This window comes from Diabrotica undecimpunctata, chromosome 5 (assembly GCF_040954645.1).
Source record: "Diabrotica undecimpunctata isolate CICGRU chromosome 5, icDiaUnde3, whole genome shotgun sequence".
Lineage (NCBI taxonomy): Eukaryota > Metazoa > Arthropoda > Insecta > Coleoptera > Chrysomelidae > Diabrotica > Diabrotica undecimpunctata.
Genome location: NC_092807.1, coordinates 67537226 through 67556042, shown reverse-complemented (window position 1 = coordinate 67556042; position 18817 = coordinate 67537226). Strand labels below are relative to the sequence as shown.

Below are 18817 nucleotides of genomic sequence, written 5' to 3'. Positions count from 1 at the left end.
CACACACACACACACACACACACACACACACACACACACACACACACACACACACACACACACACACACACACACACACACACACACACACACACACACACACACACACACACACACACACACACACACACACACACACACACACACACACACACACACACACACACACACACACACACACACACACACACACACACACACACACACACACACACACACACACACACACACACACACACACACACACACACACACACACACACACACACACACACACACACACACACACACACACACACACACACACACACACACACACACACACACACACACACACACACACACACACACACACACACACACACACACACACACACACACACACACACACACACACACACACACACACACACACACACACACACCACACACACACACCACACACACACACCACACACACACCATCACACACCATCACACCCACACACCCACCCACACACTCACACAATTATTCGGATATTATGAACAAGGTATACGTGAACTGCAAAGGAACAAGAAAATTTAACTGGTAGAATTACAGTGTTTAAAGAAACGATATGAGGGACGATTTCGTTGAACTTATACTTTTTGAAATGATGCATTAACTTTTAAGCCGAACAAACGGAAAATGGATAAAGATACTAGAATCTGATCAGATGTAACTGAATGTTGAAATAATGAAAATGAAATTAAAAAAAATAAATAAAAAGGTGACAGTGAAAAGCAGAAATCGCAATTTTTCTTCGGGAACTGTTAATAATATAATTCCCTAGTTTTTACTATCATTGTTTTAGAAATTGTTTGTCTTTATTTTTTATGACTCTAAGTAAAATGACTATTTCAAAGCATTATCTTGTGGAACAATAGCAGTGATTTCAGAACTTGTATTACTTGCACTTAGCTTTTTCTTTTAGTGTACATGTTTTAATTTGCTCTATTCTTAATTTTAAAACTAAAAAATAATCAGTAATTAAAAAGGCTAAGTGTAGGAAATTGTTTAAAAAGCAACAATATTGCTGCTTCTTATTCGTGATTTACGCTGTTGTCTCGTCACTGTAGTGTCGGTTTTGGGCAATTAATTGATTTGTACATTTCAAATGAATTTCATATTACAACGGATGTATTTTAAAAATAACAAATATAATGTACAGATTAATGTAATTTGTGAAACAGTTATTGGCCTGTGGTTTATTCATTTTGTACCATACTATTTTTTCATTTTAGCTACTATGAATTTATATTTTGCCGGTAGTTCAAACCTAAGGTCTATCGTTAAAAAAGGAAACAATCTATATTATGGTTTAACTAAAAAACGTAGAATTTAATAATTTAACCCGAAATAAAGTCGCGGTTCAAATTATATGCAGTCTACAGTAAACCCGTTGATTTTTATTTCTAAATGAGCGGTCTCAGATTATTTTTTAAGATCTTTTAAATATCTATTCAGCCATACCAATATGTTATAAGTAATTATTTAATTATATTAATATGTTATAAACTCGTAAGACCTTGGTTTTGTATTAATGATAATGTTACATAAATAATTTTGCACTGTTTAGTACAAAGCTTTTCACCCTGTTGGTATTTTTTTATTTTTTTCCGCTGCATCTTCCATACCATGCCATGTCTGCACAACCTGACAACAAAAATCACCGACACTTGAAATCAAACAAATTAAAAAACAAATAATTATCAAATTAACAATTCCCGGACATGGAACAGATCGTCCCCATAGATAGACTGGTGAAAGGTAGATTCCAAGACAATTTTGAGTTCCTACAGTGGTTCAAGAAGTTTTTTGATGCCAATTACAAAGGGACGGACTACGATGCGCTAGGGGCGCGGGCCGGAGAACAATTGGGGCAAGGAGGATCTAACGCCCCTAGAGGTCAATCTTTGATGTTACGTCGGCCGAACGCGACTCCCTCTGCGCACGTACTCCAGCCACAACAGACTTCGCCGACTAAGCCGAAGCCTGCCATTAGGGCCAGTAGGTTTGGGGCTTCATTTAAAGCCCATTCATATTCCTTCTACATTTTTTATTTCGATGTATTCGATGCAAAATATCTTTCAGTTAATCTAGTAAAATCTTAGAAAAAAACTATATCGTATATATGAATTATCTTTAGACAGGAATAGTAATAGTGAATTTAAAATACTACTGAACTTTTATTCATATATATACAGGGTGTTTCAAAAAGTTGTGTCATAAATTAAATCACGCATTCCGGGGACAAAAATAAATTGAGTGAATCCAACTTACCTTAGTACAAAAGTGTACACAAAAAAAGTTACAGCCCTTTGAAGTTACAAAATAAAAATTGTTTTTTTGCATTATGTCCTAAACTACTTGACATTTTGTAATAAAAATGAACACGTTAATTTTTCATACAAAAGAAATAACAAAATCTAAGCGCATAGAACAATTTTAAGGGGGGTGTGCAACCCTAAATCCTCCCAAACTTTCAAATGAATTTTGTGGCATCATTAGTTTAACACATTATTTTTAAAACTTTTTTGAGTCTTATCACTTTTCAAAAAACAGTTTTTATTGAGTTACGGCCCTTTTCATTAACCTTTAAAAAGTACGTGCAACTAAATAAATGGCTTAAATGAATTAACAAGTACAAAAAATGTCTATAACCTCTATAAATATGATATTACAATAAATGTTTAAAATGACCCCCATTTTCTTGAATAAACATTCGGTATCCTTTTAATAAGGAAAACGGAATGCGCTGAAAAATCATATTTTTCTGACGAATTGATTGGCAGCTTCAATTATTCTAACCCTCAATTGTTGTTCGTCCTCTATTGTTACAAAATACACTTTCTCTTTCATAAACCCCCAAAAGCAAAAGTCCATGGGGTTAAGACCTGGACTTCTGGCTGGCCAAGAAATGGGTACGTCACGACCCCTTTCAATCCACCGACCAGGATACTGCCTGCAAAGGTATTTCCGGACTTCATTACTATAATGCGGTGTAGCGCCATCTTGTAGAAACCACATATTTTGTCTTATTGCAATATTCGCTTCTTCCACATACTCTTGTAAATCGTTTGCCAAGAACTGCAAATAATTATCACCATTTAAATTGTTTCGAAGAAATACTCGGCCTATTAGATTGTTTTCCACAATTCCTGCCCAAACATTAACTTTGAAAGTCCTTTGGTGATAAGTCGTTTTTTGGCATGAGGATTTCTAATAAAATTAACATTTCGAGTGTTTTCCATTAACAACCAATCGCAAAATCCAATCCTTTTAGGATAATCTTCAACCAATAACTCTTGAACCGTTGTTAAGTGATAGGGTTTAAGAAGTTGATCATTCAACGCCTCCAAACCCTTACGTGAGAAACATTTAGTTGAGCAGCTATTACCCTTGTACTTGTTCCAGGGGCTTCTTCAATGATTCCTAAAATGTCTTCATCAGTTGCATCCATGATTGAACGACCACTATTGCCAGCAACTTGCGGTTGGAATGTACCTATTTCCCGTAAACGACGATCAATGGTCAGAAATAATCGTCTATCGGGTGTATTTCGATTGGGGTATTTTACTGCAGAACGCCTTGCGGCTACTGCACTATTTCCTTGACATTCACCTACGATATTCCCGATAGTTTATTAAAATCATAATTTAATCTGATCCAACTTACCCAAAGTTAAATGCATATCTGCCATTTCCTCAAATGTGTAGGCCATTGTAATATCAAAATTTTTAATATTAATCTTATTCACACAATAAATGATAGCTTCAAATTATTGACTATTATTGATGGAACTGTTTTGTAATTATTGTATCCGTAGAAACTAATTGTAATTTTATGGCCAACTAGGAAAAAACTATTTTTGAGAAACAGTGATAGGAGGCAAAAAAGTTTTAAAAATAATGTGTTAAACTAATTATGCCACAAAATTCATTTGATTTGAACGTACTTGAAAGTTTGGGAGGATTTGGGATTGCACACCCCCCTTAAAATTTTTCTGTGCGCTTAGATTTTGTTGTTTCTTTTGTATGAAAAATGCTTTCAGAACAAGAAAGTAACGTGTACATTTTTATTACAAAATGTCAAGTAGGTAGTTTAGGAGATAATGCAAAAAAAAACAATTTTTATTTTGTAACTTCAAAGGGCTGTAACTTTTTTTGTGTACACTTTTGTACTAAGGTAAATTGGATTCACTCAATTTATTTTTGTCCCCGGAATGCGTTATTTAATTTATGACATACTTTTTTGAAACACCCTTTATATAGTGTTTACAAAAAGTAATGTAACTTGCTAATATTTCGATTTCTGAGAGGTTTACCAAAGTTTTCAATGAGTAAATCAAATTATCTATATAATTAAATTAGAGAAATATACTGTGTGCGCAATCACTTCAAAATAACGTACTTAAAGGTGTATATTGTTATATGGTACTTATACCTTCTATGTTTTACAAATTTTCCATAATCTTGTCTCTGTGAGGGATCTGCTGATGTTTGGTTGCGGTACCCTAACAGTTAACTAAATTATTAAATAATTGAGCTACCTCATCATAACTTCTCATACTATCGCCGTGACCTGTCACCATAAAAATGTTTATTTTTTCCTGTAAACATATTGGAACTTTACTAAGGTAAGTTAAGGTAACTAAGATAGCTACATAAACATGAACTCGTTTGATATGTTTTTATTAATGACAATACTGAAGTCATTTTTTTTTCAATAAACGTTTAAAAAAATCAACTTGTTTGCTATTATTTAGTAAACTATGTTACAAGCCAAAAAAATCAGAAAAGAAATAAAAACTTCTAAAATAACTTAAAATTACGGGATGACCTAATTTTATGTTCGGCAGTGCATTTGATATTTTAATCGCTTGTCACAATAAATGATAGAAATATAGCCTCGGTATTTTTACCACAGATTTTTTTTCTTTTTTATGATTTTACTTATAGCCATTTAACTTTAGAACAAAGTTATGAGTATCCGGCTTTAACTGGTTTTCAAATTAAACCTTTCATTCACCGTATCTTCAATTGAGGACAACCTATTCTATAATTTTTTGTATGTAGCTCCATGTGTTTTTACCCTTGTAACACATTGTCCCCGATTATAGGCATCCTATTCTGTCCAATGAGTACTTGTGCTGCCACCTAACGGCTTTTGAACAAAATATTTAAATTTTTTGAATTATAGGTTTCTGTAGCTACTTATGACTGGTATATACAGCGCCAATTCATTTGAGTTTCTTTCGTTATAAATGTGAACAATTCGTATTGAATGTGTCGCATGGTGTTGATAAATAGTAGAGTTTGTTAAAAAACTATTGTTAATAGCGGTTTTGCTTAATATTAGCTACCACCATTTTCTGAAAAGAGTACTCGTTTGTGGACGTTGTGAGTCAACGGGACAATTAATTTTTAGGTAAATATAACCTTATTTTTTGTTGCATAGTGTAAAATTTAAATATTTTAGAATAGGACTAGAAAAATGTGTTCAAGAATGCTCTTAACCGACAAAGCGTTCTGCGGTTGATCGAAGAGAGGCTATCTGATATTGAATATATTAGTGATGAAGTCGAAGATGGTGGTTGGGAAGAACAAGCAAATGAACGTAATAATGTTCAGGAGCAGCTTACAGAACTGGAATTGCAAGATTATGTTAAAGAGCAAGAAGCATCTGAAGCAATAGAGCTTGTTTAGTGACAATAGTTTTACTTCCACTTCAACTGAGGAAATAAAAACATTTGTTGGCATGCATATTTTGATGGGAACTTGCATTATCCTAGAATTAGATGCTACTGGGATTGGGACTGGGAATTAGATTTGCTAAACTACAAATTCCTATGATTGCTGATAGTATGCCTGTCAAAAGATTCTGTAAACTTCGCCAACATTTACATTTTGTGAACATTGATGAACACAATCATGCTGATAAACACAGACTGTGGAAAGTTAGGCCATTATATAATTGTATAAAAACAAAGTGCCTTTCTTTGCCTCTAGAAATGCAAGTCTTCTTATATGAACAGATGGTGCCATTCAAGGGGCGGATAAACATAAAACAATGTGTTAAAAATAAACCGAAACCTTTGAGTATTAAAATCTTCGCATTATACAGAAGCACTGGACTTTTGTATAATTTCATAATATATCAACGAGCAACTACTGAATTGGATGAAACAGCATCTCTTATATTTGGTTTCTGGTACAGCTAGAGTTGATAGGTTTCCAGAAGCCACCATTTTGTTAGATAGCGAAATAAAGAAGAAAGGTAGAGGATCATGCCTATATTTAATTAGTGGTTATGGAGAGGTCATTATGACCAAATGATTTGACAATAAACCCGTTACAATGGCATCCAACTATATGGGCATTGGAAAAAAAATTAATGCACACGGTGGGACAAAATCCACAAAGAATATCTTCAAGTACAACGACCTGAAGTTATCCAAAACTGCAATACACACATGGGAGGCGTAGATAGGTTAGATTACCCTATAACGTTGTACATAATTTCTATTAGAACAAGTATATTGACGCTAAAGATGTTTGCCCATAGAGTATAAAAAAGGCTGCTGCTTTAGGTGTTAAGAAGAAAAGGATTCTAGATTTTCTACATTTCAGAGCATATGTTTCAGAAGTTTTATTAAAAATCATGAAAACGCCTACAAGAAAAAGAGTCAAAGAAGTATGACTAGATGGATAACTTAAAGAAAATTAATTCGTGAACGAAAGGGTTAATAGATTATTGAATTGAGCAAATCCCCATTATTTTTAACTTCATAGACGCCTTGACGCCATTCTAAATGATTTTTTGAAATTGTTTTTAACAAATATACCATATTCCAGAATGTCCTCAGGCTATATTTTTGAAAAAACGTCGAATTTACTGCGTGTATTTTAAAGAATAAGTTACGTTTCCGTTACTTTTTCAGCATTCAGCGGATTATCGTGAAATGTTTACTGAATTTGCTTTTTATATAGATGAGCGTAACCTATGAGTATGAAAGGTGTGCCACTAAGGATAACATACTTATAATAAAACTAATAAGCATAGCAAACATTTTATCAATTTCAATTTTTTTACACTATGGATATCATATGTACACCTTAAAACCTTGGTGTTATCATTAGTATTTGTGTTATACAACAATATCCCGAAAAACTAAATCGTATACGTAACCGCTGAAAAAAATATGATAGTAATTGCATTTGTCGAGACTGTGATTTTTTAACAGTGCACCAACTGCATCGGAAACAAAAAAAAAGATGTTAATGAATAAAATAAAAATATTGTATTCATTAAAATGTTTTAGTAAAAAGTTCGCTTTGAGCCATTGAAAAGTTTGGCAAAAAACAAAGGGTCACACAACACAAAAGTGACTGCACAAAGAAGAAGAATACATTTGCGGCAGTTGACCATTATTTAAAAACTGGGCATCAATTTGACTACTCAAATGTCAGGGTTCTACAGCAAGAGAACAATTACAAAAAAAGATTGTTTTTAGAAATGTGGCATATTAATAAAGAAAAATATGCAGTAAATTATAAAGCAGACACGGGACAGTTAAGCAATATCTACTGTAATATTCTTAGTATGTTCAAATAATTTTTGTTTACAATTATATTTTCAATCACCCTGTAGATTTTTAATGTGTAATTTTATTGTGTTTTAATTGTTTCTTAGTTGTTGTTTTTTTGCTAAAATTTTTTTTTAATTTAATTACTAGTGACTAGGTGCTTTAACCAATATTGTCAGTACTGTTTTGAATATATTATGTACAACATTTTTAAATATTTTTAACTCTAAATCTGTAAGTAAATCATTGTTTATTTTCACCTGATATTTATATACATTTTAACCATATTTCAGTTGTCTCCTGATGAAGCTGACAAAAAATCAGCGAAATATAGAGTAATAAAAGAAAAAAGAGTTTTTTTTTTAATAACAGACCTCATACCCGACACACCAATCCAATAAATTGTTATTTACGTTTCGGTCGAATAGTATATTTGAAAAATAAGCTGGAGTAAATTCTCAGAAAAAAAACTAAATTGTTAAGCATATTGTAGTACATGAGCTTTTCGTACAACATCAATATTTTAGCTTATTTTACGTTGGGTTTGACTATTTAGATAGAAATTTTTCCACGTCACATGGACTATCGTAAAATTTAGTTACCTGCTATTGTTAGAACAGTAGGCTAGGGATTATTCAGCTGGTCATAGACGTACTTTAAGGGAATTACATTATTTGTTTCGGTTTATTAGATATTTAAACCATTTTCAAAGCTTATTATATTTATATAAATCTGTTTATTTTAGTAACCTCATTTATGGTTATTTTTGTCGTTATGATAATGACCCATTAAATAACAAGAAATAAAGAAACTCTTAAAATAAATAGGTATTTAGTTAATGGTCTTTTGATAGTTTAGATAGAAAAAGTCGATTAGCGAAAGATGGTTTCCGATAAATGTGAACGCTATTTTAAATAGTATAAATTTCGATTTTGTTTGGAAAACCAATGATTAATAAAATGGTTAATTGTCTTTAAATAGTCATTCATTAATATCAGAATATTTTTGTTCAGTCGATTATAAGCGAGTGAAGAGATCTGACATAGTTGTTTTTTGGAAGAGTGAATAGTGAGTTTATAGAATATGGAATTAACGTGTGATTATACACCAGTTAAAAAATTAAAGTTGAATCATTTATCACTTAACGAAAAGAGTGTTATCCTCAATGTCTACAATTATTTTAAGCAACACAATCCTTAAAATACTGTTGGTAGTATAGTTGAAATTTCGTCTAAAGTAATGGGATATTCAAAATCAACTGTATATAACATTTTAAAAGAGGAAAAATCAGCTGGTATAACCCCACCCAAACCAGAACAGGAAGACCAAAATTGTCGAAAGTAATTGTGGATTAATTTTTCAAAAATGCAATTCATAGAATGATCCACTCATTTTTTTTTTAACAAACAAATACCAACTTTAGATAAAGTTTTACAAGCCATTACCGATGATCCCGATTTACCCACAATAAGTAGAGACAAACTTTGGAAAGTTTTGCATGTTAAACTTGAGTATGAAAAAGTTGGCAGACAGTCAATGCTTATCGATTCCGAAGAAATTGTGTGTTGGAGACGAGACTACCTCAGAAAGGTAAAAAGAAATGAGGACAGAAAATAAAAACATTTATTATTTAGACGAAACGTAGGTTAATGAAGGGCATACTGTAGGGAGAGTTTGGAAAGACAAAACTATAAAAACATGTCGACAAGCATTTCTGGAAGGATATTCAACTGGTTTCAAGGAACCAACAGGTAAAGGTCGACGATTAATTGTTACCCATATAGGTAGTATGAATGGATTTCTTAAGGAGGGTTTACTTTTGTTTTTAATTAAAAAAGACCTGTGATTATCACGAAGAGATGAACGGAGACGTGTTTGAAGAATATTTCGAACAGACGATTGCATTCATACCTAAAAATTCAGTTATTGTGATGGACAATGCAAGTTATCACTCTAGATTAGTTGAACGTTTACCAACTACTCAACGGAGTAAAGATGAAATTGCAATGTGGTTAACTTCTAAGAATTTAATCTTTGACGATACAATGACAAAAGCAGAATTATGTCATTGAGGAGATAGCCAAAAAACGAGGAGTTGAAATACTTCGCCTACTACCGTATCATTGCGAGCTAAATCCGATTCAATTAGTATGGGTTAAAGGTAACGTTTTTTTTTTCTGAAAATAGGGCTTTGGCAGAGCCAATTAGCCAGACTTGTGTGTGTTTATTGTTAAAATCGAATATTATTGATTGCAGATTCATAGTCAAAATTTTCTTGTTATCAGTTATCAATGTTAGTACTACATATACCTAATATTTTTATGGATACATAAATTTTGTTTTGATATATTTTTATTTTTTTTTTATTCTTTTATTATAAAGGTAACGTTGCTCGAAATAATACAACTTTTAAATTGTCAGATGTTACTAATCTTTTTCATAAATCAATATCCGAAGTAACGACTGAACATTGGCAAAAATGTGTTAATCACGTTATGGATATTGAGAAAAATATGTGGAAGCTTGATCATATAATAGATAGCATTATAGAACCTATAATAATTCATCCCGGATCGGATAACACTTCGTCTGAAACAGAATATGAGGAAGCTTAACTTTAAACTGTAGCTCAGAAGTTTATTTTACATTTGAACTAATTACCGTCAACTACATTTTTTATTTATTCTTTTTTATTGCTAATATAATTTTCATTCTTATTTCCAATATTATTAGTATTAAGAATATTATTAATTATTAATAGGAATGTGTAAAAACTTAGTTTTTGTGTATGTATTTATTTATTATTTTTATTGTATTTTATTATTTTATATTAACTGTATATTTCACAATTAATAGAATTTTTATTTTTTTATGTGTATCTTTTTATTTTAAACCAGTATTGGATTGGATTAATTTCTTTGTTCTAAATATCCAAATAAATTTAACGCAAACTTTTCTTTTAAGATTACGTTTTAGTTAGAAGATGTGCACGCCTATGTATTTCGAGGTTCGAAGATTAGTATTCTAAGAATTTACTCCAGCTTATTTTTCAAATATACTATATATATATATATATATATATATATATATATATATATATATATATATACTATTTTGAAGTAATGGTAAACCCTGTATATTTCTGATTTACTTATTTTTTTGAACCAGGAATCGAAATAAAAGATTTAAAATGCTGTATATTATGTAAAATTGCTGATATTTAATGCTGTATATTATGTAAAATAATATAAAAAGTGTATTTTTATAAACTTGTTCGACACACATTTTTTTGCATCGGATATATCGATCTAAATAAATACTAATGACCAATTTGTATGTCAGCAATTTAATACATATTTATCTACTTTGGCTATTATTTTCGATTTCACAAAAAAACTTAAATGCTTAATTTTTTTAATTTTACACTAGTTTTATTAGTTTTTCACGGTTCAAAATTCTACAACAAACAAATTTAAAACTAATAAAGTAATAAATGGTGTATGTATTTTTAAACTAAATCAAAGGTTTATTTCTTGTAGCTGCAACAGAGTTAGCCAGCAATAGTAAAACCAAAACGTGGCTCAGTGCCAAAAAAATCAATAGTTAGAACATGTCTTGAAATAAGCCTTCTTTTGGATAGTTAATCATTCCCACACAAGGAATTCCGAAGATAATCTAATTTATTTACAATTTTTGCTTTTTTTGAAATACAAATTTAAAGAAAAGAAAATAAGCTTAAAACACGATTAAACCCTTTTCGTTACTTCTGTCTGTGGTATGGTTTGTATGTGGTATGTTTTAAATATTTTCAAAATTCTGTAACATAACTATTTTCATAATTTGGGCTTCATAATCCTGCGTGAATGTGTGAACCTACCTAAGACGTCCTATCTAAATATATTTTCTGGATCTCTGGATCCTATATTCTATAAAGTTCGAAATTGTATCTTCTTCGCCACACTCCATTGTCATTTACCGCTCCATAAATTCACCTTATTACTTTTCTTTCGAAACATCCTAACATTTTTTCATTACTTTTTGTTAAAGTCCAGGTTTCTGAACCAGTAGCGCACCTAGAATTTGCCTCTGGGGGAGTTTTGGTTGGTCACCGAAATTTTTTTTATGATGTTACCTCCATTTTGAGTCCTTAAAATGTGTGAGTAACAGTGTCGGAATAGGGTCTGGGGGGGGGGGTTAACCCCCAAAACCCCACCTGGGTGCGCCACTGCTCTGAACCGTATGTTAGGACTGGGATATTATTGTTTTGCAGAGTTTTACTTTTGTATTCTCGATATAATTGAGGATTTAAGGAGATTGAGTCCAAAATACCATGGATTAGCTATGTAAATTCTGCAGTTTATCTCTGCGGTAGCAATATTTTCAGTGTTAAGTGCTCTCAAGCTAATAGTTCCTGAGGTTCTGTAACATATGCTTTTTTACAGAAAGAAGTTGTTGACCTCTAGCCCAACTAACCACCTGAAGGGCCAGGGATTCTTCTGTTAGAGTTGCCATACCTTAGCCTGTTTGGTACGGGGCTGATATTTTATTTCCCACCTACCCGCCGGTCCTAGGACCGATTATAACGTTCTCCCATCTATTATAGAGGGCTCTACACGGAAACTATCGATTTTAGTCAAGTCTAAAGCAAGTTGCTTAAATATCTAGAAATGTATGGATAGTATTTTTGGGATAGAACGGTAAAAGTATTAGAAACGTCTTTGTTATTGTTGTATACACCTTTTTACACATCTTTTTCCCGGACTCAAAAATAAAATATGTTTGCCATGATTGGGAAGATAAGGACCGCGTCGCTAGAAGAACTAAAGGCAAAACATTCCTTTGGACTGAATTAATTAAAAAAAAATTTTAATAAAAATGGTTTACACACTTATACCAGACATGTTAAGTTCAGAAATGACGGATAAATAAGTAATGTTGAAATATGTAACACGTTATAAGGGAAAACTATTCAATAAAATAAAATAGCAAAATCCAGAAAATCTCATAGAAATAGCAAAGTGACCACGGCGGGCTAAACTTTGACTTAAGAGTTTTATTTTGTTTTTGAAGTCATGGACAAAAATATGAGGGTGTTACACTCCCCCTACCCCCCTCCCGCACATATTCTTATTATTGTATTAAGTTTTTTCTTACTATTTTAAATTATATTTAATTCTTTAATTAACGAATGTGTGTGTCTTAAATACGTAAACTAATACGATCCTGTACGCACCGCCATATGATACTTAAGGGAGGCGAAACTATTTCGGACTACATACACTTAGTCTTGTATAAGCCAACGCGAGAAGCACTCCAGTTTTGTGTAAAATCAACCAACCAAGTTAGAAGAGCCGCTGCCCATTACCCAGTGCACTGTGAAGGAAGAAGTAACGTTAATTTAACATTACAGGTATAGGCCGGTTACAGATAATTGAGAAATTTAAAGAGATAGACCTATTTGTGTAAGAGTGATACCGAACAAAATATATCCATGTGCTCAGATCAAATGACATCTGTTTTAATAGTTCCTCTTTAATATTTTGCCTTGTTGCAGGATAGTATTCAAAAAAAGGCAAAAATAATTACTGTAAAATAGAATTTCATTAGCTACAATTATAAATATATTATATTTAAATAATTATAACTGTTAGGTCTAATTAATCAAAATATTATTTTTATTTACGCTACTGCTAAAATTAGCCGATGTAAGCCGCTTTTTATACCTATCAATAAAGGTTTATGAGTTTATGACTCCTCTTACTCGATTGTCGGGTTTTTGTCACAGCCTTTTTGTGTTTACGGTTTTTAAATTTCCACGAAATTCTGAACGACCGATAACAAAACTGATGTGGCTTTCGGTATTGTTATACATATAATTTTTAGTTTAAACTCTGTAAAGAGAGCACGCGTTTATTAGTGAAGATTTCGCTATCAGAAAATATTAAGTAAATAAAAATGTGGCGTCCATGGGAGAATAGTGCATTAGAAATTGTTGAGAATAATGAAGTAGAAATTGTTGAAGAAAATGAGGAAATTCTACCACCAAATAATCCTGAAACTGTTGCTGGACCAAGTATTAAAAAGCCAGAAAAAAAAACATTTATCGAAAGACGCTAAAGAAATTGTGTTAAATGTGTTTAATGGATTATGTGAAGAATTGGAACGGCACGCGAGTGTTTTAAAAACTGCGGCTTTAACAAAAGTTTCATGTGCTACTGTATATCGAATTATAAAGGAGGGCATTACAAATAGACAAAAAAGGAGCGACTTTGGACGACATCGATCTATTGAGCAACATCTTTTAGGTCCCATTTCAGAAACCATTTATAATATGTTTGCGGGTAATATTATACCCACACTTAACCAAATTTTAGCTGAATTAAAATCTAAAAATATTATTAATTGTTGTAAATCAACTTTAAGAAAATTTTTACTATCAAATGGTTTTAAATATAAAACAATCAATAAACGACATACTATAATGGAAAGTGCCCGTTTAATAAAATGGCGTAATGAATATTTGGAAAAGATAACCGAGTACAGAAATAGCGGAAGAAAAATTTATTACTTAGATGAAACGTGGTTTGACACTAACGAAACGATTGGAAAAGGTTGGAGTAATGACAATGTAAAGTGCAAAGTTAATGTACCAGCTTCCAGGGGCAAACGAATATGCATTTTACATTGTGGAGGGGAAGACGGTTGGGTAACCGATGGCTTACTATTAAGTGCAAAAGACATTAAAGACAGTTGTTTGGACTATCATCAAGATATTACGGGTGAACTTTTCGAATCATGGTTTAAAAATAACTTATTACCAAATTTAGCAGACAACAGTGTTATTGTTTTAGATAATGCATCATATCATTCTAGACAACTTAAAAAAATTCCGAATAAATACTCTAGAAAGGATGAATTGCAAGATTTTTTATTATCACAAGATTTATATTTTGAAGATTGGTACACTAAAGACCAATTAGTAGAGGTACTTAATACAAAATTATTTGTAAAGGAATATATTATTGATGATGCAACAAGTAAAAATGGACATACAACTTTAAGACTACCACCATATTACTGCGTTTTAAATCCAATAGAGTTGTTATGGTCTCAACTGAAATATAATGTGAGACAAAAAAATGTAAGTCCAAAATGTTACAACACTGTCGTGAAACTAATAGATTCTGAATTTAAAAATATCTCTGAGGATAACTGGAAGAACGCAATAGACCACGTAAAAAATATCGAAAAAGAATATCTTAAAAACATTCCTGTTTTAAATAAAATTATTATCAATGTGGAGAACAGTGATTCAGAGGAAGAAAGTGACGAAGTGTAATACCAAGACAACTTTCTCTCAATACTGAGCTTACCCGGAATATTTTCTTACATAATCAGATGTAGGGATTATCGACATATGTTCAACACCAAATTACTGCTTCAATTTTTTAAGAAAAACGTGGCCTTATTATGAAAACTTCACTTATTGTTGCAATATATATATATATATATATATATATATATATATATATATATATATATATATATATATATATATCTTTGAAAAACAGTTCTTATGAGAAAATAATAATGTAAGTAAGTGTTGACTAGATAAACTTTTAATTTTTACTTCAAGGTTTTATAAATTATTTAAATACAGTAAAACCTCGATATAACGGACTACTTGGGGGGAGGAGGTGTTCGTTAAAGCCAAAAGTCCGTTATATAAAAATATGGTTAAAATAAATCAAAATATATTTTTTTGAAAATATATATGTACACTGTAATTAGATATATATAAAAAATACAAAATTCTATTTAAGTATGTCTTCGAACATTCGTCGTGAAGTGACGTTGCTGTGGATATCGACGCGCTTGCTGTCGGTAATCCCGTTTTGAACAAGTTTCGTTTGCTCTTTCCATGTTTGCTGTTTTTCTATGATCAACTCCCTAAATACAGTTTAATTTAATAATCAATAAATGTTGTTAGATCGTCGATATGCGATCTTACCTCTGATAACTTCATTTTTAACAGTCTTGTTTTGTCGTCTTGTTTGCTTTATTCTCTTTACTTCCGTCTCATTTTTAAGGTTCATAAGTTCATCTGCTATTTCACTTTCAGTCATGATGTTATACCCAGGGTCACCTTCATCTACTTCTGGCGATTGTAAAACATCTTCCTCAGCTACATGTTCTCCGGCATTATTACGTATTGTCCTACAGAAATTAGTAACTTTCAACCCTTCTAAATCTATGTCTGCATCTTGGCCATCACAAATTCTTCCAACCATTTTTTAATGTTTGCTCTTTCACCTTCTTCCATGCTGCAGCAAAATTAAAAATTGTTGATTTTAAATTGTAAGACCTTAAGTTTTGCAAGGCTCTTGTATCTTCTGCATTATCTCCATCGTACAATACAACCATTATTTCGTCTAAATACTTTCTGCGATATATTCGTTTGGCTGCCAAAATTATTTTCTGATCCATGGGTTAAATAAGCGATGTTGTATTTTTTGTCAAAAATATACACCTGATATTTCCATCTTCTGAACGTAGAATATTTTCAGAGGCGTGAGCAGGAGCGTTGTCTAAAAGCAATAAACATTTCACCTCTTCTGACGGTATTCACAATTTCTCCTCTTGAAATTTTCTCACTGAAGGTACAATTTCTTTGAAAAACCAATTTTTGAAAATATCTGAGGTGAACCATGCCTTCTTAGAGCTATAATATGAAAGGGGCATATGATGCATTAAGTCTTTTAAAACTCTAGGTTTACGAGATTTGCCAACCACTACAGGTATCAATCTATGCGATCCATCAGCGTTAGCACAAATCAGTGCCAAGATCCTGTCATTGCTGATTTTTCTTCCAGAATCCGATTTTTCATATTTGGAGGCTTGTGCGCTTTCAGGCAAAGTACGCCATAACAAACCAGTTTCGTCAACATTGTAAATCTAAGATTCTAATAGCGTTTCGTTACTTACTTGCTATATGTGCTACTAATTTTTGCCTAAAAGGTTCTGTTTCTTCTTTAGGTGCAGTTGAAGCTTCGCCGTAAATTTTTTTATTCATGATTCTGTGCCTTTTACGAAAGCGCCAAAGCCATCCATCACTTGCTCTGGTATGTCCATATGATTTGCTAATTTAATTGCAGCAAATTTCAATTTGAATGCTCGGACCAGGATCCCACTAGAACGTTGTTGGCCATACCATTTTAAGATTGCTTCTTCCAGTGAAGTTTCACGAGCCAATTTCATTCGTTTTCCAAGATTGCTATGCTCTCCTACATCACACATAAATGAAAATTTATTTATTTTGTTTTCGTTTTTTTATGTCCGAAAGTTTGCTTTTTTATGCCATATTGATTACATATATTAGACGCATGTGTAATATTAACAGTATGTTTTTATTTTTTTTACATTTGACCGGATTTTTTGTCCGTTATATCCGAAGTCCGTTAAATAGAGGTCCGTTATATCGAGGTTTTACTGTATATATCTTTTATCTTTAAGTGCCTACCGTTCGCTCAATTATTAATTAGTTTTTGTATACAAACCAATTATTGTTTGAACTATGATTAAAGTAATTTAAACTTACACAAAATCATCAATACATAAAAATAAGCTTTGTTTAAAACAATACAAATTTATAGAACCAATTTATTATAAAATATACCATATTATAATTCATTTAGGTCGGTACTATCCTGTTCTTCACTATTCATAGTGCTGCTTATCGCATTTTTCTCAAATAAATATAACCGACCTATACCTTAATTTGATTTACATACACATAATATTGAAATTAATTGATAAATTTTACATTCAACCTATTTCGACATAAAAAATAATACCAGCTCATATAAATAAACATTTGTATAATTGTTAATTCTTATTATTAAATACAATATAACATGGTCCTCCAACTCCGAATTGAAATTAGTTTAAAGTAATTTATTCGATTAAAAACGCAATCAAATTAAATAAATCAAATCGCCATAAATTTTAAATATTTGGGCAAAGTTTCACAGAAGTTCCTTTAAGATCATTCAAAAGGTTCGTTTAGTCATCTTAGACGTCATAAACACATAGCATTCTGCCCCTTTTTATTTCGAATACCTGACCTTTTAGTAGTACATATATTACAAGCGGTCGCAATTTTCAATCATTAAAAGAATTCTTTGAATACAGGGTGGTTTATAAGTTTGTATATTGTGAATATTACTAAATATTTCAATATTTTCCTTTTATTATTATTTATTTTATTTTTAATAACGTAGGAAATTTTAAAACGCAATATTTATTGAACCCTTTGGTTTTAAAAATATTTTATGTATTTATTTCTAGTTTCAAGTAAATAAATATTTTGTTTTTTCCTTTAAATAATACTCAGTGTTTTGTTTTTTTTTGCTCGATCCTGTAACAATTGTATTTAATAGTAAGGAGATTTAGAAATTTTCCAAATGTTTATTTATAGATGTTGGTATTATTTTTTGTGTCGAAATAGGTTAAATGTAAAATTTATCAATTCATTTTAATATTGTTCGTGTTTATGCAAATCAAATGACGGTACCTGTGATGGTAAATTAACAATTCTGCTTCTTCCACAGTTCGATGGGCAGCGTCTCTTTAAACGTGGGTGGTGGTTTTAGACAAAAGTGTTTCTCGCGTTGGTTTATACAAGACTAAGCGTGGGTAGTCCGAAATAGCTTCGCCACCCTAAAGTATCATAGGGGCGATGCGTACAGGACCGTATTAGTTTACTTATATAATACATGCACGCACGGTAATTAAAAAATTAAATATAAAATAAAATAATAAGAAAATACTTAATACAAAAATAAGAAGTGACAACAATCGATTTATGCCGAGCGCACGAACCTCCTTCGTACACTCAACTTTTACATCATAAACTTTTTCTATATAATCTTATATTCCTTTATTTTATTATTTTCTATGTATCTCGTCAAGAAGAATTGAAAATTTCCAAAAAATTGTCTCGTCATATTTAAATATTGTTGTGAGTCACAAACCCCTGATTGCGGCTCTGTTCGTTATAGAAATTCCAGAAAATTCACCTCTATCGGTAACCTTCGAGAATTCCGGACTTTCCGATGGTTCGACCGTCCCTCCGCTAGATGGTTGTAGAACATTTCGTTCTTATTATATCTATTTAAAAATGATTGCAAATTCTTTAGTGACCTCACAAC

The 18817-nt window shown here is 31.6% G+C and overlaps 1 protein-coding gene across 2 annotated transcripts in view; it reads left to right on the top strand.

Annotated features, from left to right (window-relative positions):
- Eb1 (microtubule-associated protein RP/EB family member 1) overlaps nt 1–18817 on the top strand; it is a 101716-nt gene that overhangs the window by 56108 nt on the left and 26791 nt on the right. Inside the window, exon 3 of one of the 2 annotated variants that reach the window (XM_072532049.1) lies at nt 1762–2029. The exons of the other annotated variant lie outside the window; for it this stretch is intronic. Coding sequence (XP_072388150.1) covers nt 1762–2029 — 268 coding nt within the window. The remainder of the gene's footprint in view (nt 1–1761; nt 2030–18817) is intronic. 2 annotated transcript variants of the gene reach the window in all.